General features: G+C 37.9%; 1 protein-coding gene across 1 annotated transcript in view; it reads right to left on the reverse strand.

The window, feature by feature from the left end:
- Nucleotides 1–288: 288 nt before the first annotated feature.
- Nucleotides 289–23,865, reverse strand: part of LOC126184860 (putative Dol-P-Glc:Glc(2)Man(9)GlcNAc(2)-PP-Dol alpha-1,2-glucosyltransferase) — a 97,730-nt gene continuing 74,153 nt past the window's right edge. Inside the window, exon 5 of the mRNA XM_049927475.1 lies at nt 289–2,928. Coding sequence (XP_049783432.1) covers nt 2,191–2,928 — 738 coding nt within the window. The 3' untranslated portion in view covers nt 289–2,190. The remainder of the gene's footprint in view (nt 2,929–23,865) is intronic.

Raw genomic sequence — 23,865 nt, forward strand, 5'->3', positions numbered from 1 at the left:
AAAAAACCACAAAAAATTATAAAATCACTCTTTCCAAATATTTTACTACAATTATACACATTTCCATGTTATAAATGATTTTCAGAGTGTCTGTTCAATATTATTATAACACGCAGTACATAAATTTTGTCTCAAAGTAATAAGAGACCTATAATGACAAATACTTTTAAAATCACTAATAACTAGATGGAATGAATGTTGATCACATTGCAGGTCATATTCTGCAAAAAAAAAAAAAAAATAAAATAAAAAAAATAAAAAAAAAAAATAAAAAAAAAAAAAAGAAGAAGAAGAAGAAGAAGGAAAGAAAAGGAAAAGCACCAAAAGTTCCAGTTAATTGTCTAAAACATTTAACAGGTAGAATCACTTGTTATATCGCAAACCAACACAGCCAAAAGTATCCAAATTTCTGAGCCTATTTTTTTTTACATAACACCACACAAATACAATGCAATAAAAAAGAGGAAACACTTTATTAACTCAAACAAGAATGTTTTCGAACAAATTTTGTAACACTAAAAATTTCTTTCCTCGAAACCTTTGGTAAGGCAGTTGGGTAGAAAACCGCTAGTTTTACAAAGAATGATAAAATACACGTGTCTTTTACAGAACTAAAAAATTCACAATATTTGCTTGGCATAATCTTAATGCAACACTAATTGCTACAGCAGAGCAACTTCCACAACATGTAACAAATATGAACACTGAAGTGTTACAAGGAAGGAACTATAAAAGCAAGCCACACACTGCCAACAGCAACAACGACAAATGCCTATGTAATAGATGGATCAATAGTTAGGTGTAATATTTAAGGATTTTACAGAAATTGTGGTGGGTGAATTAATAATAATAATAATAATAATAATAATAATAATAATAAATATGGCAGTAACTACAGTGAAATTGAGAGAGAGAATACAATGGTTACCAATAAAATGAACAAAAACAATTATGGTTGCTGAAATAAGTACAAAATATAAGGAAATATTTGACGAAAAATGCTTTCCCCAAAATCAGCGTACACTGTATACGTCATTGCACAATTCAGAAACAATACACAAAAAGAAACAGTGAGACTAACTCCATAATACAGAGCAGGTATTATGTAACTCGGCTTATGTCATGTAATGAAGTAATATAGTGTACAGAACAACTCCATGACAACTGGCAATAGACTGATAAAAACAGAAAAGTAGAAACACTAACTGAAAGATAACTATAAGTAATCAAATTTTTCTTGCCAAATATACACCACTGACACCTCATTATCTACATTCATTTGGAATGAATTCAATAATGCTAACATCCACTAAATTAAATTTATTGCTTCGGTTGTGATGTACCATCTGATACATCATTAAAATTATAAGTATTTGAAAAAACTTATAACTGCATGCAACTCTTTGCATACCAAGACCAGTAGTGACTGCTTTCCAAACAAGTGCAGCTGAGAACTTTTACATCAATAATGATCAATATTTATGATGATGTAGTTCACGTTTCCTGCACCCTATGCACTCTGATGGCCTTTGCACATTCTCAAGCTTTTATTTCTCATAGAGATGAATTTAAACACAAAGACACCTTTATATAAAGTTTGAGAGAGAAGTTTAGGCCACAAAAAGTGGAGCATACAACCGTCAAGAAAACCTCAGAATTTTTAACAGACCACAGTTGAACTACTTCTATTAATGTGAGAATACTTCACACACACTGTCCTCTCAACCACACTAGGATCTATCAAAGAAATTGGTCCCAAAATTGTGTAATTCAGTATCACTTACCAATTCTCACAGAGATATCACATATAATTCTCAAATATCATTGGTTTAAAAATCACTAGTTACTGCCTGATACTACCTAACCTTAAAGTACCTATATATACCTACAAAGAAAAATCTTAAAACAGAATGAGATCACAAACACAGCCAGGTGACTAGGCAGTATACATTTAATGCCTAGAGTGGCAACACACTTAACGTCTATAGCTACACCGCAGGAGCATACCACATAGTACATTTCTTCCTTTTTTCTTACAATGTATCAAATATGTTTGGCAATAATATCTGAAAGTATAAACATATTAAATTTTCTAGTTCTAAACAGCTGCTGTTGTACATTTGAACCATACAATACAGAACTGGTGAAATCAAATGCAGTTCAGTCTTTCTTCACTTGAAGATGTCACATTTACCACATAAGTCTTTGAACTTCAGCAATGTCGTCCCAACGAATCTCACGAGTCAGAAATAAATAAAATGTTGACAAGTTGATAATAGCATACATAAAAAACTCTAACCACAACTGCCACCGATACTTTGGATAAACATTCAATCGAAATATTAAGAATGGTAAAATAAAATAACGAAATTCTAGAAGCTTTTGTGGTACCAAAATTAAGAATACACAAATTAAGTATGACAGCTTATATGCAAATGAATGTGTATCAAGGAAGTATGTTATACAATATCCTCCATACAAATAAATTGGAATTAAAAAATACTTTATCATTGGATTGCGTTCATACAATAACTTCCAAATGTAGAAAACATAATGTCTATTATCAGCCAGGAGGTAAGGATGCACAAATGTGTAATAGCGTACCACTACTGCACACAAAACTAAAAATATTGCTGCAATTATATAATGTTGTCTCAGCCAGCTCTTGAATGAGGCTCCCAAAATTATAAAATAAGGCATACAAAAAGATGATGCAAACAGAATAAAGTACAGCATCTGGGATAAATGTAAGACCGGAACATGGGCCAATTTGTCACCTACAACTATACCTCCATTAATCATGACAAATATCATAAAAATGACACACACTATCAAATAATGGCGCATTTTTACAACATAGTTTGAAATTAACGTGATAAAAACTTGCCGCCTCTTCCACCAGGAGTAAAGTGGATGGTAGATCAATGCCTGAAACAGAAAATATAATAAGTTAGTGACCTTTAACGAAACACTGAGTAAAATATTGTGACACAGCATGACAATACAAGAATCATGATCAAACTTACTGAAACCAAGAGGACAAGGGGGAGCAGAAACAAGTGATCAAAAGGTAAAACTGGAAAAGGAAAGCAACAGAAAAGACTGAAGTCCAAAGACACAAAGCAAAATGCAAAAGTTTTCAAGAAGGCTAACAAGATATCAGTATCTTAATGGTAACAAGGCTTTGGAGGAATCTATCTCATTGGATGTTATTAGCCTGCAATGTGTCGTCAGTCATCAGAACTGCTCAATAGCTTCACTGACAAACAGGTTTTATATTAGACAATTAGACACAAATATGGATAAAATGAGTAAATTAGTTGTCTCCCAGTGAGGAGGAAACCTATAAAAAAAAACACTCAAGTCATTCACACCCATCTCACTCATGTTGACTCCCACACTTACTCTATCTCACAAGCCTTAAGACAATGCAGAAAGGGCGAAAGGTGCTAGAAATGTGATTAAAACATAAGTAAAAGGAAAGGGGAGCTAAAATAATGGTACAGGAAATGTGACTGGCTGAGCACTTAGAGAAAACATGGGTGATCCAGTCACCCTGGTAACACATGAAGAACATGTCCTAAAAGTTGGACAAATCACAAAACAATAAAACTCTCACCACATTCATATGAATGTTACTTCAAATAGATGGCAGATCTGTTTACAAATCTGCCGCTGCCCTCTAGTCTGAAAATAAAACACAGTCCAATAAACAGTGGAGGGTCCTCTCACCAGAGTAAGTAGCCATGTGTCATAGGGCTGTGGCCTATGCAAAGACAAGTAGGGAGAACTCTGTGCTGTATACCTGGCTGGAAGGAGGTACACCATACCATGGCTGTGTTGTGGGCTTTACTAGATGGAGCTTATTGTCTGTCACTTCCAGACACTTATCTTCACATCAGTGCACAACTCTGTACCTCAAAAGCATAATGATAGCATGCAGAATGAGGACACACTGAACTGTGAATCATGGCTCATGACACCTCCTTGGCTGCTGCATCCTTCCTTCCATTCCCAGCAATAAATATGTGCTCTGGCACCCAGCCAAAACACACCTCCTTCCCTAGCCTTTGTAAGTGGAGAAGGTAGTTCTAGATCTCCTGGAGTATTTTTTCAGCTGGATACATATGTTGCAGAGGCCGAATGGCACTCAGGGAATCTGAACAGATGAGAAATTTAGTGGGCATGGCACACGTTACACAGACTAAATAACAATCCACTCAGCAAAGAAAACTATGAAAAAGAATTACAAACAGTACAATTCATAGCTACAAACAATAGCACCCATATAGTACAAAAACTCAATCAAAAAATTAAAACACAACTAAAGAAAAATCAAAACAAGCGGAGAGCACAGAACCCCACAGCACACACAAAACAGTAACACTCATGACATAACAGCAAAAAATGGTACATTCCTACATACAAACAAAGCAACATACAAGATAGCAAATATACTAAAGAAACAGGGATTACAAATAGCTTACAGAACAAGAAACACATTCCAATCACATTTACAAACGACAGAAAAACCAGATAAATACCAAGGAGCAGGTATATACCAGCTAGAGTGCCAAGAATGTAAATCAGTATATCTGTGGATGACAAGCAGGAAGTTTAAAACTAGATATAAAGAACATATAAGAAATTGGAAATATGAAAATAGCAATTCTACCTTTGCCGAACACCTGATAAAACATGGACATGAACCATCCAACGTGGAATGTGACATGACAGTCATCACAGTGAATAATCACAACAAAAAGCTCCTGACATTGCAAGAAAACTTTCACATACAATGAGCCATTGCAATGGAAAAGAAGGTACTCAACGACCAAATCCATATAAACAGTAACACTCTGATCATGCTAGACACCAAAATAACAACAAACCGAAATGTAACCAGGATAAATAAAAAATAAAAAATAAAATAAAAATAAAAAAATAAACACACACACACACACACACACACACACACACACACACACACACACACACACACAAGAACAACAGTTGGCAACCACTACACACAAAAACCACACACATGTTGGTCACCAATTGGAATGAAAGTGAAACATGAGACGTGACGAATGTGGATGGAAGAATGCAAGATATTGGCTAGCTGGAGTATGAGGACTAACAAATACATCTCCAGGACCACACACATGTTAACAGCGCTGGAAATCTTAAGTAACACTGAACGATACATTCACAATATAGCAGCATAGCATGTCTATCAAATAATATGTTTATTGTATGTATAAAAAGTAACATGTATTTCAGGCCACTGAGGATGCTTCCAAAATAAAAGAAGCGAAACACGTATGGCAATAAACAAACTGCCTTCATTTAGTTGCATAGACAGTACATACCTCCACAAATTTAGAGCAACTAAGGGAAAGACAGAAAACAGATAAAAAAAATGATGACAGTGAACTTTGGAGGCACCTACGGAATCCGGCACAATGTAAAATGTGGTCAGTAGTAGTTGCATTGCCAGCTAGTATTTCATAGAGGCATGTTCAATTTCAGTTTGTGTCTAGGATCGTTCATTCTTTGAGAACATGAATTACTGTCAATGGTACTCCCCACGTGCACTGTGGTGGGAGGGGATGGGTGTCCTCTAGTTGCAAGAGAGATTCATGTGCAAGTTTCGTGTGACGAATATGTAGCTGGCAATATAACCGCTGCTTTGCGAAGAGGTCTGAAGTGAAGTTTGCCACTCTTTGATTGTTGAGAGAGTGTTGGTATGTGCAGTATTTTGCCATTCTGTGTTAGATGCTCTCAAGATGATGTGTCTGAGATGTGACCGACCATCAATGCTTGGGTTCTCAGTTGTAATGTTTCTGTTGTGGTTGCGTCCTTGGCGAGTGTCAGTAAGGCCACTGCTGGCATATAAAAACAATCATGAATGTTGGAGGCCAGCAAATTTCGTGAGCAGCATTGGTCTACTGCTTACAACCCATTAAACGAGTCACTATGCACAATGAAGTTCTGGTTTGGACAAGTTCCAGTATACGATGGAGGGCTCAAAAGATGGCAGTAAATGCACTGCACATATTTAGTAGAGAGTGCTAACAATAACCTCATGTATAAAGATAGGTGTAATCTAGATAGCCACTGACCTTACAGTCATGTATATGTATGATTTCATGACATGGATAATGATGATATACAGAGTTAAACATCTGCCAGGAAGACCTGGGATCTGTAGTTCCCTTGGTGCCACAGTGCATACCCATCCAAATTACTGGCCTGGGGACAAACCCCAGGGGAATTTGTATACAACAAGTGGTGGTGGTGGTGGTAGTGGGGTAGTATTGGGTGTTGGAGTTCTTTAGAGTTTGCACAGAATACTGTGGCTGGTAGATGCACAGACAGCAGGGCACACATGGGGGGAGAGGTAGTGGTGGGGGCTGCAGGCAAGTGCTGTAAGGGAAATGCTGAGTGCTGGAGGGGAAGTGTCATTCTGAACTGCAGCCTGCACTCTCATTTTTTGTAAATATTAAGTGGGGCCTGTTCCATGTCCACACTTGCTTGGTGACCATTCAAAAAGATCTGTCACCTCTGCATTGGTTAGTATCTAAAAAGAATTCTGTCAAAAATGCAGCAATTTATTTTCGCGTGGCTTGTTAACAATTTGTTACTTGTAGAGAAGTGTCACAAGTGGCGAATTTTGAGTAAAAACTACACATTTCTCTGGTTGCCCTGTTAAAATTTCATTCTTTTGTCAAAACACAGTGGAGTTTACACAGTCTCGCCTCACTAACATGTTCTGAAGACGCCACTGGGAGAGAATTCTGAAACAGTGGTTATTTAAGTAAGGAACTGAGGAAAAGTAAGATCAGTATCTTATGAAAAAACACTTCCTTGGCACAAAATAAACTGTAATGTCTTCACTTATGTTTTCCAAAACAAACAGCATTTCTCATTTCTCCAGCTATCGATGGCCCTTAAAAACTACATTCTTCCATCAAAAAGTCTGTAGTTAGAGGAATAATGTGGTGGATAATGAAGTTATGCATAATAACCATACGGTGAAATACTCTCCTCTTTGTTCGGTATAATTTGCCAAAATCTAATTTTGATATCTCAAACGGTTTATAAAATAGGAGGAATGTTGTGAGTATTTCCCTCTGGCTTCATTGCTGTCACACAATCGCAAATGTGTGTGCTACATCAGATCAATTTTCTCTAGATTGGTGACAGAGACCTACACTCCAAGTCTAAAGAAGAATTCAATATGTTAGCTAAATTTCATACGCACCAAGATATTATATGCATCAAATGCAAAATTATAGTGACCTCTATTTTTCACTGCAAACTTTACTGAATTTCATGCAGTGTCTTATTTCCATGTAAATATCACAATAACTATTACCATTAACAAAATGGTGGGAACATAATGAACCTGATATATAAAGCTACAAGTAAAGGAAAAATGAAATTTTTTATCAGATAGTTTCTGTAAAACTGTTTGCAAAAGATTGCAGGGCATGTGCCTCAACTCTGTCATTGCCAACCGGCTGAAAGAAGGCAGAGTGTCGACCTAGTACAGATGGTGTTGCTGAACATAAGCAATACATCTACAGTCAAGACAAAATTATCATTTTACAAAACTTTAATAAACCCACTCCATCCATTCCTCAAGAGGTGTTGCTGAGGAAATAGTGTTATGTTTCTTCATGCATTTATCCTTTAGTTGTCTTATGTGTGGTGTCCATGTTAGGTTACTACCAAATAATACTCCCAAAATGCTGAATTGGTCAACTATTTCTAGTAGCTGGTCTCCTAAGTAATGCTCTGGGAGTGTATATACAGACCAAAGTCTGCAAAAATGCATGTCACAAGATTTAATTGATGAAACACAGTACCTGTGTTTCTAGGGCCAACCCTGTGCCCTTTGAATAGCATTCTGAAATGCTGTTCTGCAGTGATCTTCAAATGTAATATGCAGGGCAAATCACGTGAGAGTTAACACCCCTATTATTTCAAGAACAGTTCCAAGTATCAAAATGAGATTTTCAGTAAATGACAGTACGCCAAGGGGGCACATACTTTGGTATGTGATAGGGTCTTACTCAGGAGGAGATACTGAAGCAAGTATGATTTTTTAATAGAATAATATACTTTTTTGGTGGCATCCAAAACCACTTGAATAGACGAGTTCAGTAACATAATGCTCATTAATGTTGAGGTTGAAACTCTTTGTAAAGGCATCCAAGAAATATACTAAAATTGGAAAGCAATGTGGCCAGGTTCAGTTCTTGTGGTGCAAAGACTGCCACGCAGAGCTTTCATGCGAGGCTCTGTCATATGCAGCAAAACAGCCCTACACTACTAAGATAAAACTTCATTTCCATACGACAGGTACATGGTCAGCTATGATTTTTGTATATGGAACTATGGGATAGGCCAGCTTCTGGCATATCAGATGTGGTTTAGAGCTATTTCAAATGTCTGCACATTTTCAGGTTTCTGTGGAAACAACTGAAGTTTTGTCAGGCAGTTTTCCATCTAAATCCTCCCCATTGCTGTTTACTTGTCAAAGCAGACGCAGAAACGGTCATTTATACTTCATAATAATAAACATCCCTGTTCAAGACACACACACACACACACACACACACACACACACACACACACACACACACACACACACACACACACCTGACCTGTCTTTGCCCAGAAACACCTGAATGCTTCTTACAGTAAACCACCTGAAATCGGACAAATGCGTGTATAAACACAATGCAAAACTGTAATCAGATAAAATATGCTTCAAATGAGCTAAACAGTTTATTCAGAATGACTGAAACGTCATCCACAAAATAAATACTTTAATTAATGACATGTAGTTTTACACTTAAGTACATATGTGCTCAAATTGTTTGTCATGAACTGCAAGGCACAACTGCAATTGCCATTTGAGAGATATATGAACAGAAGAAAGTACATTGGATGATATGGTGTTGCGTGGTGTGGTGATTCCACTGCACATATCGTCGCCCATTGGGGCTTTGTGACAGACTGTAGCATTCAGTGCTCCCCACAGAAAGAAATCAAGACAGTCCCATCAAGACACCTGACCAGCTACTGTACTGCAGCATTCCGTCCTACCTACATATGCATTTACATCCCATGGTCAGAAAACTTTTCATTCAATAGTTGCGTTGCAACATGGGAACAGTGAGCTGGGCAGCAGTCATGTTGGAACTATGTACGCTGTCTCTCATCCACTGCTACCTCTTTTACTAGGACAGTTAGAAAGTTCGTAAGGAAGTGTGGATTAGTAATTTCACTCAATATCCCTGGGATGAAGTAAGGTCCCACAATGGAATTTCTTATGATGCCACACCATAGGTTTACGCTTCACCTTTGCCGTCGTACCTGACAAGGATTCTCAGATGCCCAGTATGGCATGATGTGTAAATTTCCATTATTGTGGTTCGTAAGCATTGCTTAGTCAGCAAAAAGCACACGTTGGAAAAATGCAGTGTCGTCTCCAAAGTGATGGAGAGCAAACCAATAAAATTCGATACAACTTTTGAAATCACACCCACAGTGTGTCTGATGATGCGACCAATGATAAGGGTGGAATTTATGTCGATGCAAGATGTGAATGACATTTGTTGGGCTGATACCACATTCCTTGGGAATAAGTCTATTGCCACCATTTGTTACATGAAATTAACATGTCTAACTTCTCCTCATTAGTGTAAATGTCTGCATGCAAGGAATGTAGGAGAAAAAAATGACCTGCCGATAGACGACACTGTTCCTGCTAGTTCGGCTGTGCAGATAAGGACACAGTTTAAAGGCGTAAGAACGTTAATAACAAAATAGCCGATACTGGCTCACTTGCCTTTCAATTTTTGAATATTTCTCAGATTCTTTTCAGAAGAATTTCAGCTTCCAACAAGCACTGTATCACTGTGCTCATCTTAGCAAGTGCCTCTGGATGCCGTTAAAAAATAAATAAATAAAAGTATATAATTCTAATTAAAAAATCATACTTGCTTCAATACTTCGATCGATATGAGATCGAAGATTAGTGTACCCTTTAGTGTACTATCATTTGTTGAAAACCTCGTTTTGAAATTGGAACCATTCCCAAAATAGAAGTTGTGTTATGTCTCTCATGACTCACCCTGCATACAGAAATCATCTACATACATGCATTAAAAAAAAATTCCATCACATTCCGAGAGTTCCGGAACATGTACTGAAATTGGAATAAAGATCAACATAAAAATCATTTCCATCCTTTTTACTGCTCATGAAAACCACACATTGCATGTTGTATCACCATACAGCAAGACCTCCAGAGGTGGTGGTCCAGACTGCTGTACACACCAGTACCTCTAATACCCAGTAGCATGTCCTCTTGCATTGATGCATGCCTGTATTTGTCGTGGCATGCTACCACAAGTTCATTAAGGCACTGTTGGTCCAGATTGTCCCAATCCTCAACAGCGATTCAGCACAGATCCCTCTGAGTGGTTGATGGGTCACCCCACCCATAAACAGCCTTTTTCAATCTATTCCAAGCATGTTAGATAGGGTTCATGTCTGGAGAACATGCTGGCTACTCTAGTCGAGCGATGTTATCCCGAAGGAAGTCATTCACAAGATGTGCACGATGGGGGCACGAACTGTCGTCCATGAAGACATTCGCCAATATGGATGCACTTTCAGTCGGAGGATGGCATTCACGTATCGTACAGCCATTACGGCGCCTTCCATGACCACGGCGGTGTACATCAGCCCCCATTATGCTACCCCAAAACAGCAGGGAACCTCCACCTTGCTGCACTCACTGGACAGTGTGTCTGAGGCATTCAGCCTGACAGGGTTGCCTCCAAACATGTCTCCATAGACCTCGCCATGGATGTCTCGAGCGAAGCTGTGCATCATGCAGCCTATTATGCACAGTCTGAGTCGCAACACAACGTCCTGTGGCTGCACGAAAAGCATTATTCAACATGTTGGCATTGCTGTTAGGGTTCCTCCTAGCCATAGTCCGTAGGTACCGGTCATCCACTGCAGTAGTAGCCCTTGGACGGCCTGAGCAAGGCATGTCATCAACAGTTCCTGTCTATATACCATCCATGTCCGAACAACATCACTTTAGTTCACTCTGAGACACCTGGACACTGCCCTTGTTGAGAGCCCTTGCTGGCACGAAGTAACAATGTGGACATGATCGAACCACAGTACTGACCGTCTAGGCATGGTTGAACTACAGACAACACGATCAGTGTACCTCCTTCCTGGTGGAATGACTGGAACTGATCAGCTGTCAGACCCCCTCAGTCAAATAGGTGCTGCTCATGCATGCTTGTTTACATCTTTGGGCAGGTTTAGTGACGTCTCTGAACAGTCAAAGGGACTGTGTCTGTGATACAATATTCACAGTCAACTCTATCTTCAAGAGTTCTGGGAACCGAAGTGATGCAAAACTTTTTTTTATGTGTGTATAATGCAGATGAAACCGTACGACTCAAGATTGGCCCATCTTGGGTGGGCTGGCCCGCCTGAGTCTCAGTCAGCCCATCATGGGCCCAGCCAGCCCATAGCACTTAAGCTGCAGCCAGGCCCAGGCCACTAACTCATGCCATCAGCTACAGTTGCAACACTCATCTCATCAAGATCTTGATAGATCAAAGTTTCATGTAACCCACTTAAGCGTGTAAGATACATTAAGCCTGCGTGAGCCATTTCGCTACAGCATAAGCAGTTGCATATTTAAGTTTACATTTCCATACAGGAGATTGAACGAAATATAATTAATACGCACACACATTACATAGCTACCATGAACTCTCTTCTAGGTAACAGTCTCAAGGAGCAAGAAGAAGAAAATTTTTTGTTTCTTTTAAGCTCTCTGCATTAGATTCACCTTGAAAATAAAAAGAAATAAAAGTAAAAAAATATTCATTCTGTAGTTCCATGAAAAAAATACTACAAAATTTTAAGTGAACAATTCTGATACGAACCTTACTAACTGATAACTATGAAATGCATATTGTCATTCAATATTGGGCACTTAATTGCACTCTTTCTTTGAAATAACAGGTCTTTCACAACAGATGAGGCACTACATGTAAGTCTACATCACTAATCCGCAATTCACATGTGAGTGGTTGGTTGGTTGGTTGGTTGGTTCGGGGAATTGGACCAAACAGCGAGGATGTCGGTCTCATCGGATTAGAAAAGGATGGGCGAGGAAGGCGGCCATGCCCTTTCAATGGAACCACCCCGGCATTTGCCTGAAACGATTTAGGGAAATCATGGAAAACCTAAATCAGGATAGCTGTACGCGGGTTTGAACTGTTGTCCTCCTGAATACGAGTCCTGTGTGTTAAACACTGCGCCACCTCACATGTGAGTGTCTGGCAGAGGATTCACAGACATACATTCAGATTATTTCTCCACCATTCCACGCTAACAGCAAATGGGAGCACAGCCACACATATCTTTCCATGAGAGCTCCAATTTCTCTTACCTTATTATGATACTCAAATCTCCAATCACATAAGGGTGCTCACTGTGCAGCAACACTCCAGAAGATGTTGGACAAATGTAATGCAGGCAGTCTGTTTTACAGATTTCTTCCGTCTTCTAAGTGTTATGCCAACAAAATGCAGGCTTTGATTTGCCTTCCTAACAACATTTCCTATGTAATAGCTCCAGTTTAAGGTGTTTGTAACTGTAATCTCTTGGTCCTTAGTTCAATTTACAATCTGTCATTTACCACGAACTGCGAATTGTGACAGGAAGTCATGAATCTCAGCAGACAGTTGAGACAATGACTTATAGACATGCCATTTGATTGAAGCCGCTTGTGAGGAACAGTGTCAAAAGCCTTCTGGAAATGTAGAAATATGGAATCAATTTTAGGTCCCCAGTCGATAGGATCATTACTTCATGTGAGTAAAGGGCCAGTTTTCACAAGAATGACATTTCCTGAATATGTGCTGGTTGTATGTCGACACACTGTTTTCCTCAATGTGTTTCATTATCCTGGAACACAGTACAGGTTCCAAAATCTTGCTACAAATCAAATCAATGATATGGGCCTATAATTCATCAGATTACTTCTATTTCCTTTCTTGTGTACTGGTTTGATCTATGCAACTTTCCAGTTCTTAGGTATCTATTTTCCATTGAGCAAGCGGCTGTATATGATTGTTAAAAATAGAGTTATTTCATCAGCATACTACGAAAAGAACCTCACTAGCATATACACTGTGGTGACAAAGGTAATGAAATAGCGACATGCACATAGTATTGCATACACAAGGTATAAAAGGGCAGTGCACTTTGGGAGCTGTCATTTGTACTCGGGTGATTCATGTGAAAAGGTTTAAGACGTGATTATGGCTGTATCTTGGGAATTAAACTTTCAACGCAAAATAACAGTTGGAGCTACACAAATGGGACATTTCGGAATTTTTTAGGGAATTCAATATTCCAACATCCACAGCGTTAAAAGCGTGCCAAGAGTACCAAATTTCAGGCATTACCTCTCACCATGGACAACACAGTGGCCAAGAGTATTACAATGACAGAGAGCAGTGAAATTTGGTTAGATTTGTCAAGGATAACAGACAAGCTATGCTGTGTGAACTAACTGCAGAAATAAATGTGGGATGTATAATTGACAGATCCATTGGAACAGTGTGGTGAAATTTGGCATTAACAGGCTATAGCAGCAGATGACTGATGTGAGTGCCTTTGCTAACAGCACAACATTGCCTGCAGTGCCTCTCCTGGGCTCTTGACCATATCAGGTGGACCGCAGATGAAACCCATGACCTGGTCAGATGAGTCCCAATTTCAGTTGGTAAGAGCTGATGGTAGGATTCGAGTGTGGCACAGATCCCATGAAACCATGGACATCAGTTGTCCACAAGGCACTGTGCAAACTGATGGTGGCTCTATAATGATGTGGGCTATGTTTACATGGAATGGACAGGATCCTCTGGTCCAACTGAACCAATCATTGACTAGAAATGGCTATGTTCAGCTACTTAGAGACCATTTGCAGCCATTCATGGTCCCAAACAATGATGGACTTTATATAGATGCAATGTGACATGTCAATGGGCCATAATTATTGTCAATTGGTTTGAAGAACATTCTGGACAATTTGAGCGAATGATTTGGCCGCCCATCAAATCAGTTCATGCACAAAATCCTGCACCAGCAACACTTTCGTATTTATGAACAGCTTTAGAGGCAGCATGACAATATTTCTGCAAGGGACTTACAACGACTTCTCGACTCCATGCCACATCGAGTTGCTGCACTACACCAGGCAAAAGGAGGTACAACATGATATTAGGAGGTATCCCATAACTTTTGTCACCTCAGTGTAATCTGGACCAAACAACTTGCTTTCATTAAATGACCTATGTTGCTTTGCTACACCGAAAGTCTCATTAGCAGATGTTCTTGATTCGAATTTTGGGTACTTAGTGCATATTCTTTTATCAAGAAATTTTGGAAGACTGTTTAGTTAACTACACTTTATTTGCACTGTCATCGGTAACAATGCCACTGCTATCATGCAATGAAGGTACTTCATGTGTCTCAATGCTGAGATATTTTATATATGTTTAAAATCTCTCAGATTTTCTCTCAGATTTCAAAGCAGTTTTGCTCTGGAAACTATTAAAAACTTCTCGCATTGAAGTCCAGGCCAAGTTTCTACATCTACATCTACATCCATACTCCGCAAGCCACCTGACGGTGTGTGGCGGAGGGTACCTTCAGTACCTCTATCGGTTCTCCCTTCTATTCCAGTCTCGTATTGTTCGTGGAAAGAAGGATTGTCGGTATGCCTCTGTGTGGGCTCTAATCTCTCTGATTTTATTCTCATGGTCTCTTCGCGAGATATACGTAGGAGGGAGCAATATACTGCTTGACTCTTCGGTGAAGGTATGTTCTCGAAACTTTGACAAAAGCCCGTACCGAGCTACTGAGCGTCTCTCCTGCAGAGTCTTCCACTGGAGTTTATCTATCATCTCTGTAACGCTTTCGCGATTACTAAATGATCCTGTAACGAAGCGCGCTGCTCTCCGTTGGATCTTCTCTATTTCTTGTATCAACCCTATCTGGTACGGATCCCACACTGCTGAGCAGTATTCAAGCAGTGGGCGAACAAGCGTACTGTAACCTACTTCCTTTGTTTTCGGATTGCATTTCCTTAGGATTCTTCCAATGAATCTCAGTCTGGCATCTGCTTTACCGACAATCAACATTATATGATCATTCCATTTTAAATCACTCCTAATGCGTACTCCCAGATAATTTATGGTATTAACTGCTTCCAGTTGCTGACCTGCTATTTTGTAGCTAAATGATAAAGGATCTATCTTTCTGTGTATTCGCAGCACATTACACTTGTCTACATTGAGATTCAGTTGCCATTCCCTGCACCATGCGTCAATTCGCTGCAGATCCTCCTGCATTTCAGTACAATTTTCCATTGTTACAACCTCTCGATACACCACAGCATCATCTGCAAAAAGCCTCAGTGAACTTCCGATGTCATCCACCAGGTCATTTATGTATATTGTGAATAGCAACGGTCCTATGACACTCCCCTGCGGCACACCTGAAATTACTCTTACTTCGGAAGACTTCTCTCCATTGAGAATAACATGCTGCGTCCTGTTATCTAGGAACTCCTCAATCCAATCACACAATTGGTCTGATAGTCCATATGCTCTTACTTTGTTCAATAAACGACTGTGGGGAACTGTATCGAACGCCTTGCGGAAGTCAAGAAACACGGCATCTACCTGTGAACCCGTGTCTATGGCCCTCTGAGTCTCGTGGACGAATAGCGCGAGCTGGGTTTCACATGACCGTCTTTTTCGAAACCCATGCTGATTCCTACAGAGTAGATTTCTAGTCTCCAGAAAAGTCATTATACTCGAACACAATACGTGTTCCAAAATTCTACAACTGATCGACGTTAGAGATATAGGTCTATAGTTCTGCACATCTGTTCGACGTCCCTTCTTGAAAAGCCAAACTTTAAGATTTTAACTTCTTTTACACTGGGTTATAGTTTTTTTTCCTTTTTTTCCCAATAGTGTCCTGACTGTTGTTTTTCATGGGGGACTTGCCCTGTCTTTTATTACTGTGCTTCGTATAAAATGCCAATACTATTTCTTTGAATTTAAGCCACAACAGGTCAACACACAATTAATATGAGAGGAATGGACACTGTCTCTTAAGTTGTCAATAGAATTTTTGTCTGCTGTTTTGAATAGATATATCTTGCATTTATTTTTGGCCAATTTGGATGGTGCAGTCTTTAGTCTTGCTACAACCACCTTATAGTCACTAATTCCTGTATTCCACAATATTTTCTCAGCATAGTTCATCAATAAGGGGGCTAATATGTTATCACAATAATTTATACTTCAGGTGGGCTAATGAACTAATTTCTCAAATGTTTGGGGCAATTTCCAGCAGTCATCTCATTTTCGAAAGACATACGAACATCCTCAAGTGTGTCATTCTCATAAGCTCATTCTCTATATCTGCTATTCTTGTATGACAGGCTTTTATTCTCTGACATACTTCAATTTTTTACATTTACAAAAAGAACCAGGTAACTATATCTACAATAAATCACTGTCACTTAGCTTTTGTAAAAACTGAAAGTCAAAGTTTCAGATTTTATTTTGACACCAAAAGTTGACCAAGAATATTCATCAAAATGAACCTCTCCCTCCTCATCTAACTCTGAATACTTTTTCCTTCCTACAATCTACAAGTTCACACATTGACTCATTAAGATTGACACAGTAGGTCTCCATTATTTTATTTGGGACAGAAGGGTGCTCACAGCATTCACACATTATCACTTAGCAATTGCACTAGCTCTCATTAGATTACATCCACATTAAACAATACCAATTAAAAGAACACAATGAATGTTGATTCCCTTCAATCAATGGTATTACATAGACAACTGTAATAGTAGCTCTCCTTTTGCTTATCAAACAGCTTCTTCATCATCTGAGATGGACAAAAACTTTGTGCACATGCTGTTCAGTTGCTCACAGCATACCTCTTCCAACTTCCTGGGCTAATCATTGGAGGACTTTGTCACCATGCTGGACCATGCAGCAGTTTCATCTCACAGGTCCAAGTTGTTCTCCTTGTTTCTGCTACTCAAAAATCATACCGTTTCACGCCAAGCAAAACTTGTGGCAAACAGTTATTAGTTTCTTCTTCAAACAGTTAATTTGGACAACCTTAACAATTATATTTGCCAGACAATCATGTACTTATCTACATGCAAATGTTTCACTTAGAGATGAGAAATAAAATAAATTACTCATTCGATCACCACAACTTCTTTCTGATAAGCAACTGCTGAAGAGTGTGTGACAACAGTTCACTACAAAAAAAATTTTCAGCTGTCAATAATTTGTATTTCTTCTTAATTCCATGGAACTCAGTGACACTATCAGTCAGTGTACACACCCCATCTCGAGTGTCAAGCAGTTATAGAATCACTCTGTGAGCTCAGCTTGTGCCACAGTATGTGTGCTGCTGACACTGCAATGGGCCAGCGACTTGCACTACACGAGCCAGTCCAGCTGTGGCAGGCTAGCAGCACACGATGCATGCCTCTCGGTAGCATCCAGTACTTGTCCCTGTGGGTCTCTGTCCTCCTGGACATAGTTTGTGGTAAGGGTCATGTCACCTCGTACCCGAAGCTGTCTGTGTGATGAAAAATTCAAAATAAAAATTGTCAGACAACCCTGGGAATCCCACATGGGTAATGGAAGTATGTTACACTGCATTCTTCTATCATATTCTTTTTGTCAATCAGGTCAGTAGTAGACACAGGTTGTTGGAATCCACAGTCACGATTATTGTGCACAACGGAATAACAAAGCTTCACAAATTGATGATGCGGTCCACTCCATGGGGAAAAACAAAATGAATGTGATGACTATGGGTGCAACCACAGGTAGTATATCCAGTACCAGACCAAAGAAAGTCCCATGGCAGTCGTCATTACGACTAAAGCAAATTCACGATTTAATTTTCTTTTCCCACAAAAATACAGACCAACAGAGACGTGCGTGCGTGCGTGTGTGTGTGTGTGTGTGTGTGTGTGTGTGTGTGCGCGCGCGCGCGCGTTTTAATAATAATAATAATAATAGTATATAAAGGCTGTCATGTCTATTATATGGATAAGTGTCGGTTTACAATTATGGAACAACATAGTCCCTTATGGTCATACACTGAGACATGCGACATCATAAAAACATGAAATACAAAATAAGACAAGGTTGAACAAAGTATATGTATCTCGTATTAGCTGGATCCAAAGCATACACTGACAACTGAAGAAGTAAAAGGAAATTACAACTGTGAAATATTATTAGTGCTTAGTCTAATGGCAACAGACAAATGAAAATATGCCAAGTCACATTATATGAGCAGATATTTTCTAATTCAGAAACAATATTGTCAGTTAACTGAGACATCAAAATCTACCGTAGATACGGAAAATCTAAAACACAAACAAAACAAGGGAAAAACTTTTCAAATGTCTCATTAACTGGAGCCACTATGAAAACTAAAAAACCCCTCCACAGTTGAAGTCCTTAGGTGATGGAGGTCCAAACATGTACAAAAAGATGCATAAAAAGTATAAGACAATTGTATCTCTGTTATACAATCAATTAGTATGAATTAACAATTATATATCTATTATACAATCGATTTGTATGACTTTCTAGAATAGCTGAGTGAATAGTGGAGCAACAACAGGGTTAAACATTCAAGAATGCATTGGAGTAATAAGATGCATGAAGAGTACGATAAATACATGAGATAGAATAAGAGATGGAAGATGGCTGGCTCTCCCAAGGCTGTCAATAATTCTGAGGGATTGTCGTCTACTCCAGGAGTCTTGTTCTGACTTGCATCTTTCAGTGCTGTAAAATTTCTCTCACAGTACCATACCTACCAGCACATCTTCATTAACTTTGTCTTCCCTTCTGTATCTTCAAAACCACTTCCCTTGTAGTCCTATATATGCCATCCACCTCTCTGCTTTCCCTTCTTTACTTAGTACTGGCCAGCCATCTGAGATCATACAGGTGCTTCTCTTTTCTCAAAAGGCCCTATTTTCCTATTGACAGCACCTATCTTTTGAAACGTCACACATGCTTCTACAGTATTGCATTTGTTGTCTAGCTATACCTGCTTAGCTATTTTGCACTTTTTGCTTATCTCACTTTTTAGAGATCTGTATTCCCCTTTTGCTGCTTCATTTGGTGCACAATTGTATTTTCACACCTCATTTGTTTTCTATTGTATTTCCTTCCCCCGTTTCAGATAATCTTTGCCTAATGCTCCCTTTGATACTCCTGACGACCTCTGGGTCTTTCAAATTTATCCAGATCCCACTTCCTTAATTTCCTACCTTTCTGCAACTTCTGTTTTAATCTGCAGTACATAACCAATAAATTATTGTCCGAATCCACATTTCTCCCTGAAAATATCTTACAGTTTAAAAACTGCTTTTGAAAAGGCCTTACGTTAACAAGATCTATCTGAAACCGTACAGTGCTCCATGCCTCTTCCTCATTCTTAAACAAAGAGCTCGCAATGACTAAATTATGCTCTGTACAAAATTCTTCTATTCCTTTCCCCAGTTCTGGTTATACTATTTGCTGCTCCTCTTCCCATAAAATTCCAGTCCTGCATAACAAATTTTAGTTCCTTTAACTATCTGAATAATTCCTTAGGCCTATATCTTATCACACATTGTTTCAGTCTCTTCATCTGCAGACTTAGTAGGTATATAAACATTTACTGTTATGGTTTCTTGGCTTTATGTATCTTAGCTATTATAATGTGTTAACTATGCTGTTCACAGTAGTTTATCTGCATTCCTATCTTATTATTATTCATTATTACACCTACTCCTGTATTACCACTATTTGATTTTGCATTCACATCCCTGTACTCACCTGACGAACAATCACTATATGTAATTTTATCCCTTTTTAAATGGTTGAGCTTACCTACCACATTAAGGTGTCTCACGTTCTGACCTATGTAATGCTAGTTTTGTTTTCCCTCATAACAAAATCCTCATCAGTAGTCCCCACTCAAAGAGCCAAATAGAGGACTATTGGGTCAATCCAAATGAAGTGGTCCAATAAAAATTAAGTTGGTTGCTTGACCATTTTTAATATTTTAAATTTTTTATATGTGATTGCCATGTATTTGAGAAGCTCAAAACAGTTTTTCAAAATAATTTATCTTGCACCTTTACTGGATGGCAGTCATTTTTATTTGTAGGTGCACGACGATTTTTCAGTCTGGAGACATTAGCAAAAATTTGAATATCTCTGCACTGGGTTAAGTTACAACATTGCAATTGACATGATTGCTTTTAGAAAAATGTCCTCTACAACATTGCCTATTATACAAAATACCCTAAATTCAAAAATAACCAGTCAAAATGACCTCTAAAGTTTGGTATCCAAATTTTCAGAAATCCACTTCTTAGGCCAAAAAATAACAAACAAGGAGTGATTTATGAGTCTATTTTTTCCTGTAGTTTGATATCATACATTACTAGCCTCATATAGAGCAAGAACACTTACAATTGTTTCCTTAATTTTTTGACTTTTTGAAATTTGAAAATTTTCATTTTTTGTAAAGTTTGGGGTTAGTTATCTTAGGTGGGACTGAATATAAAAATATGATTTTTGCACAGTTTGTACACCTATATGATAGCAACATATTGTAAAAAATTTCAAAACTGATATCTGACTGAACAAAAATATGAATTTTTGAAAATGAGGAGATAATTCACATTACATCTCATCTTATGGCTGTTGTCTATTCAAGTGCGATATTGGTGCGATATGATCAATTATTATTGAAGTAAGGTACAGAATTATATACAAAAAGTGGAATCAACACTGAAATTAACAGTTATATTATTGTGACATACTTAAAAATAGATATTTACATTTAACATCCTCAAGATGCGACTGTTCCTAAACCCGGTGGTGAATGTTAAGGACACTTATTTCTTCAGACAGCTTCTGTGATATATAATAAGACCTCCCAGTTGCTGTGGTAAGTTCAAGCACTGAATGTTTCCTTAAAACATTTTTTATTGGTATCCAAACTTTGTCACTAGTAGATTTCTTGAATGATGTTCTTGGGCCAGCAGGGTGGTAAAAATGCACAAAAACATCATTGTTTTCCAAACTTATTCTTTCAACCTCTGCAAGCCACCACTGTCCATCATACACACATGCCACTATCTCATCCAATGTTAAAGACAGAGATGTAATTTTACTGACATAATTATCCTCATTTTGGTTTCTGATGTTACATAGCATCGAACTAAGTTTTCTGCAATACCAAGGAATTTGTGGAAATGCTTTGTTCCTTTTATTGCTATACAGTTTTCAAATCGGGTTTGAAGTGTTGTTTTCATAAGCAGAACCACTTCTTTCTTGATCAGAAAATAGGTAATGCCTTTAATATTATCCTTGCGAAAGACAATCATGTCCTGTACTGTGAGAATTTGGTCTGTGGTTGGTCTTTGTAGGCTGGCTTTACGTACTTCATGTTTTGTTGTAGCACCTACTCCATCACATGCATTTTTACCACGGCAAGATGCAAAAAAGTGCCATTCAGCCTCCAACCTGAAGTCTACTTTGTGGTTGCACAGATTTGAAAAATTCTTTTTGTTCTTATACTGACTACCACCTCCATCTGAAAAGTGTATCAGCTTCTCAACCTTGGGAAAATTTTCTTTTATGTAATTTATTACATACTTTTTAAACACATGTACAGCCAAAGTGTTGTGCTCCTAGTAGTCACTTAGAATGCAAATTGGAGAACTGCAAACTACTTCTTTCTCATTTTTAAAGTAGAGAATAAATGGATGCACTGTTGCCTGGTCATTGACCCAGATGTACCCTTGTATTGCATCCTGAATCACAAATGTAAAATTTTCTGCAAAATCAGCTAGCACTACGTATTCAGTTTCATGAAGTTGTGCTTTTTTGTCCTTCAATAACTTACTTTGGATTTTAGAAACATAGGGGTGAATTTTGAATTTTTGTAAATTATCAATTAAAGATTGCAAGTACTCTTCCTGAGATTTAACCACTTATCATTTCTTCCCTGTCAGTTGTGACTCACTATTTGAAGGTAATACTGCCTGTTATTTCCTCATCATATTTGTGAAACAATTCAATAAAGGTTTCCTTACCAGGGCATTTATTACACGAACTTGTCATGCAGCCATAACTGTTAGTGTCACAGACCATTAAATCTAGTGACTCTTTGAAGATAAGATCACTGAGTTTTGCATCCGCAATCATCAGTTTGACATTTTGATGATATAAACAAACATATACGGAGTGTGTCCCTGAGGATCCAGCCAAAATACACAACTTAGGGTGGAGATCACAAAATTTTGACTTTCCAATTTTGATTCAGGATGAGAATTTTTGAAAGCTACATAAAGTTCATTTAAATTTGACAGCACTAGTTGTTTCTGCTTTGTTACTTTAACTCCATTTATAACAACTCTTTTACTATCTTTGCTACCTGGGCACATTCTACTGTTTTCATCATCTTCAAAAAACTGCTGGATTTTTTAAATTATTTCTTCACTTATACCCACTCCTTTCCTAATACTGGAAGAATGTCTTACCCTTTCACCAATTTTTGGGTTAGTTTAACCAAACAATGAGAAACCTTGAATTCATGAACTATTTTTTCTCTTGACCATGAGTCAGGGAGCAAACTTAAAATTTTAACTTTTTCCTCTTTAGATGTCCCTGAACATTTAATTTTTAATTTCTCTATTAAGCTCAAATATTCAGTTTCAGATGATGCTGGTGGTAGGTTTTCTTCTTCTTTAGAAATAATGCTGGTATCTGTATTATTAAAGCACAATTCCAAGTCTTTTCTAATTTTGTCTGAAATCCATTGTACCATTATAATAAATAGCTGCTTTTCTTTTTCTGGAACTTAATTTTATTATTTTCGAAGCAGGAGATACATCTAACTAAGAACAAGCAAAATCCAATATGCTAACAGCTTCCTCATTAGGAATATAAATGTCATTAACAAAGTTACATGATTCTGGTTCTGCATCCACAACAAATATTTTTTAGTAACAATTTGGGTACAGGGAATTTCCAAGAATCTTAGTAATAGGCTTTCTATGAACTTTAAGTGGATCACAGCACTTTCTTCCAAAAATGTGGTTGTACTTCAGAATATGTATCTTCTCATGATACTCCCAGACTGATGTTACAGAAGAACTTACTCGAAATTTAAACAAAGTTTGTCTAACTTCATCAAAGTCATTGACATTTTTCGAGTTTTTTGAAACTGAACCGTAAACTGTTTTGTGACACACTTCACTTGCTATCTGTCCAACAGAGCACGGTTCATCTATGTTATTGGATTCCAGTTAATCTCTCAAAATTAATTACAAATTGCACACAAAACGAAGCACATAACACATTCTACACTCCCAATGAAGTATTTACATCCACTCTAACACAGGTTTCAGAACAGACTGACTACAACAATGCCACACCCAGCAATAGTGTACTTCTACAATGCCACACTCAGCAATAGCGCACTGCTTTATTGACAATAAAACTAAACGTAAATGGGAATTTTTATTACCATAGAACGAAAGCAAAAGTTCCTATTGTTTAATACTGCATTATTAAAAATAAACCAAATGCATATTGGGTGATAGTATTAACTAAATATGTCACAATTACATTTTATTACAATGAAACAATAAACAATTTA

This window comes from Schistocerca cancellata, chromosome 4, assembly GCF_023864275.1.
Source record: "Schistocerca cancellata isolate TAMUIC-IGC-003103 chromosome 4, iqSchCanc2.1, whole genome shotgun sequence".
NCBI lineage: Eukaryota > Metazoa > Arthropoda > Insecta > Orthoptera > Acrididae > Schistocerca > Schistocerca cancellata.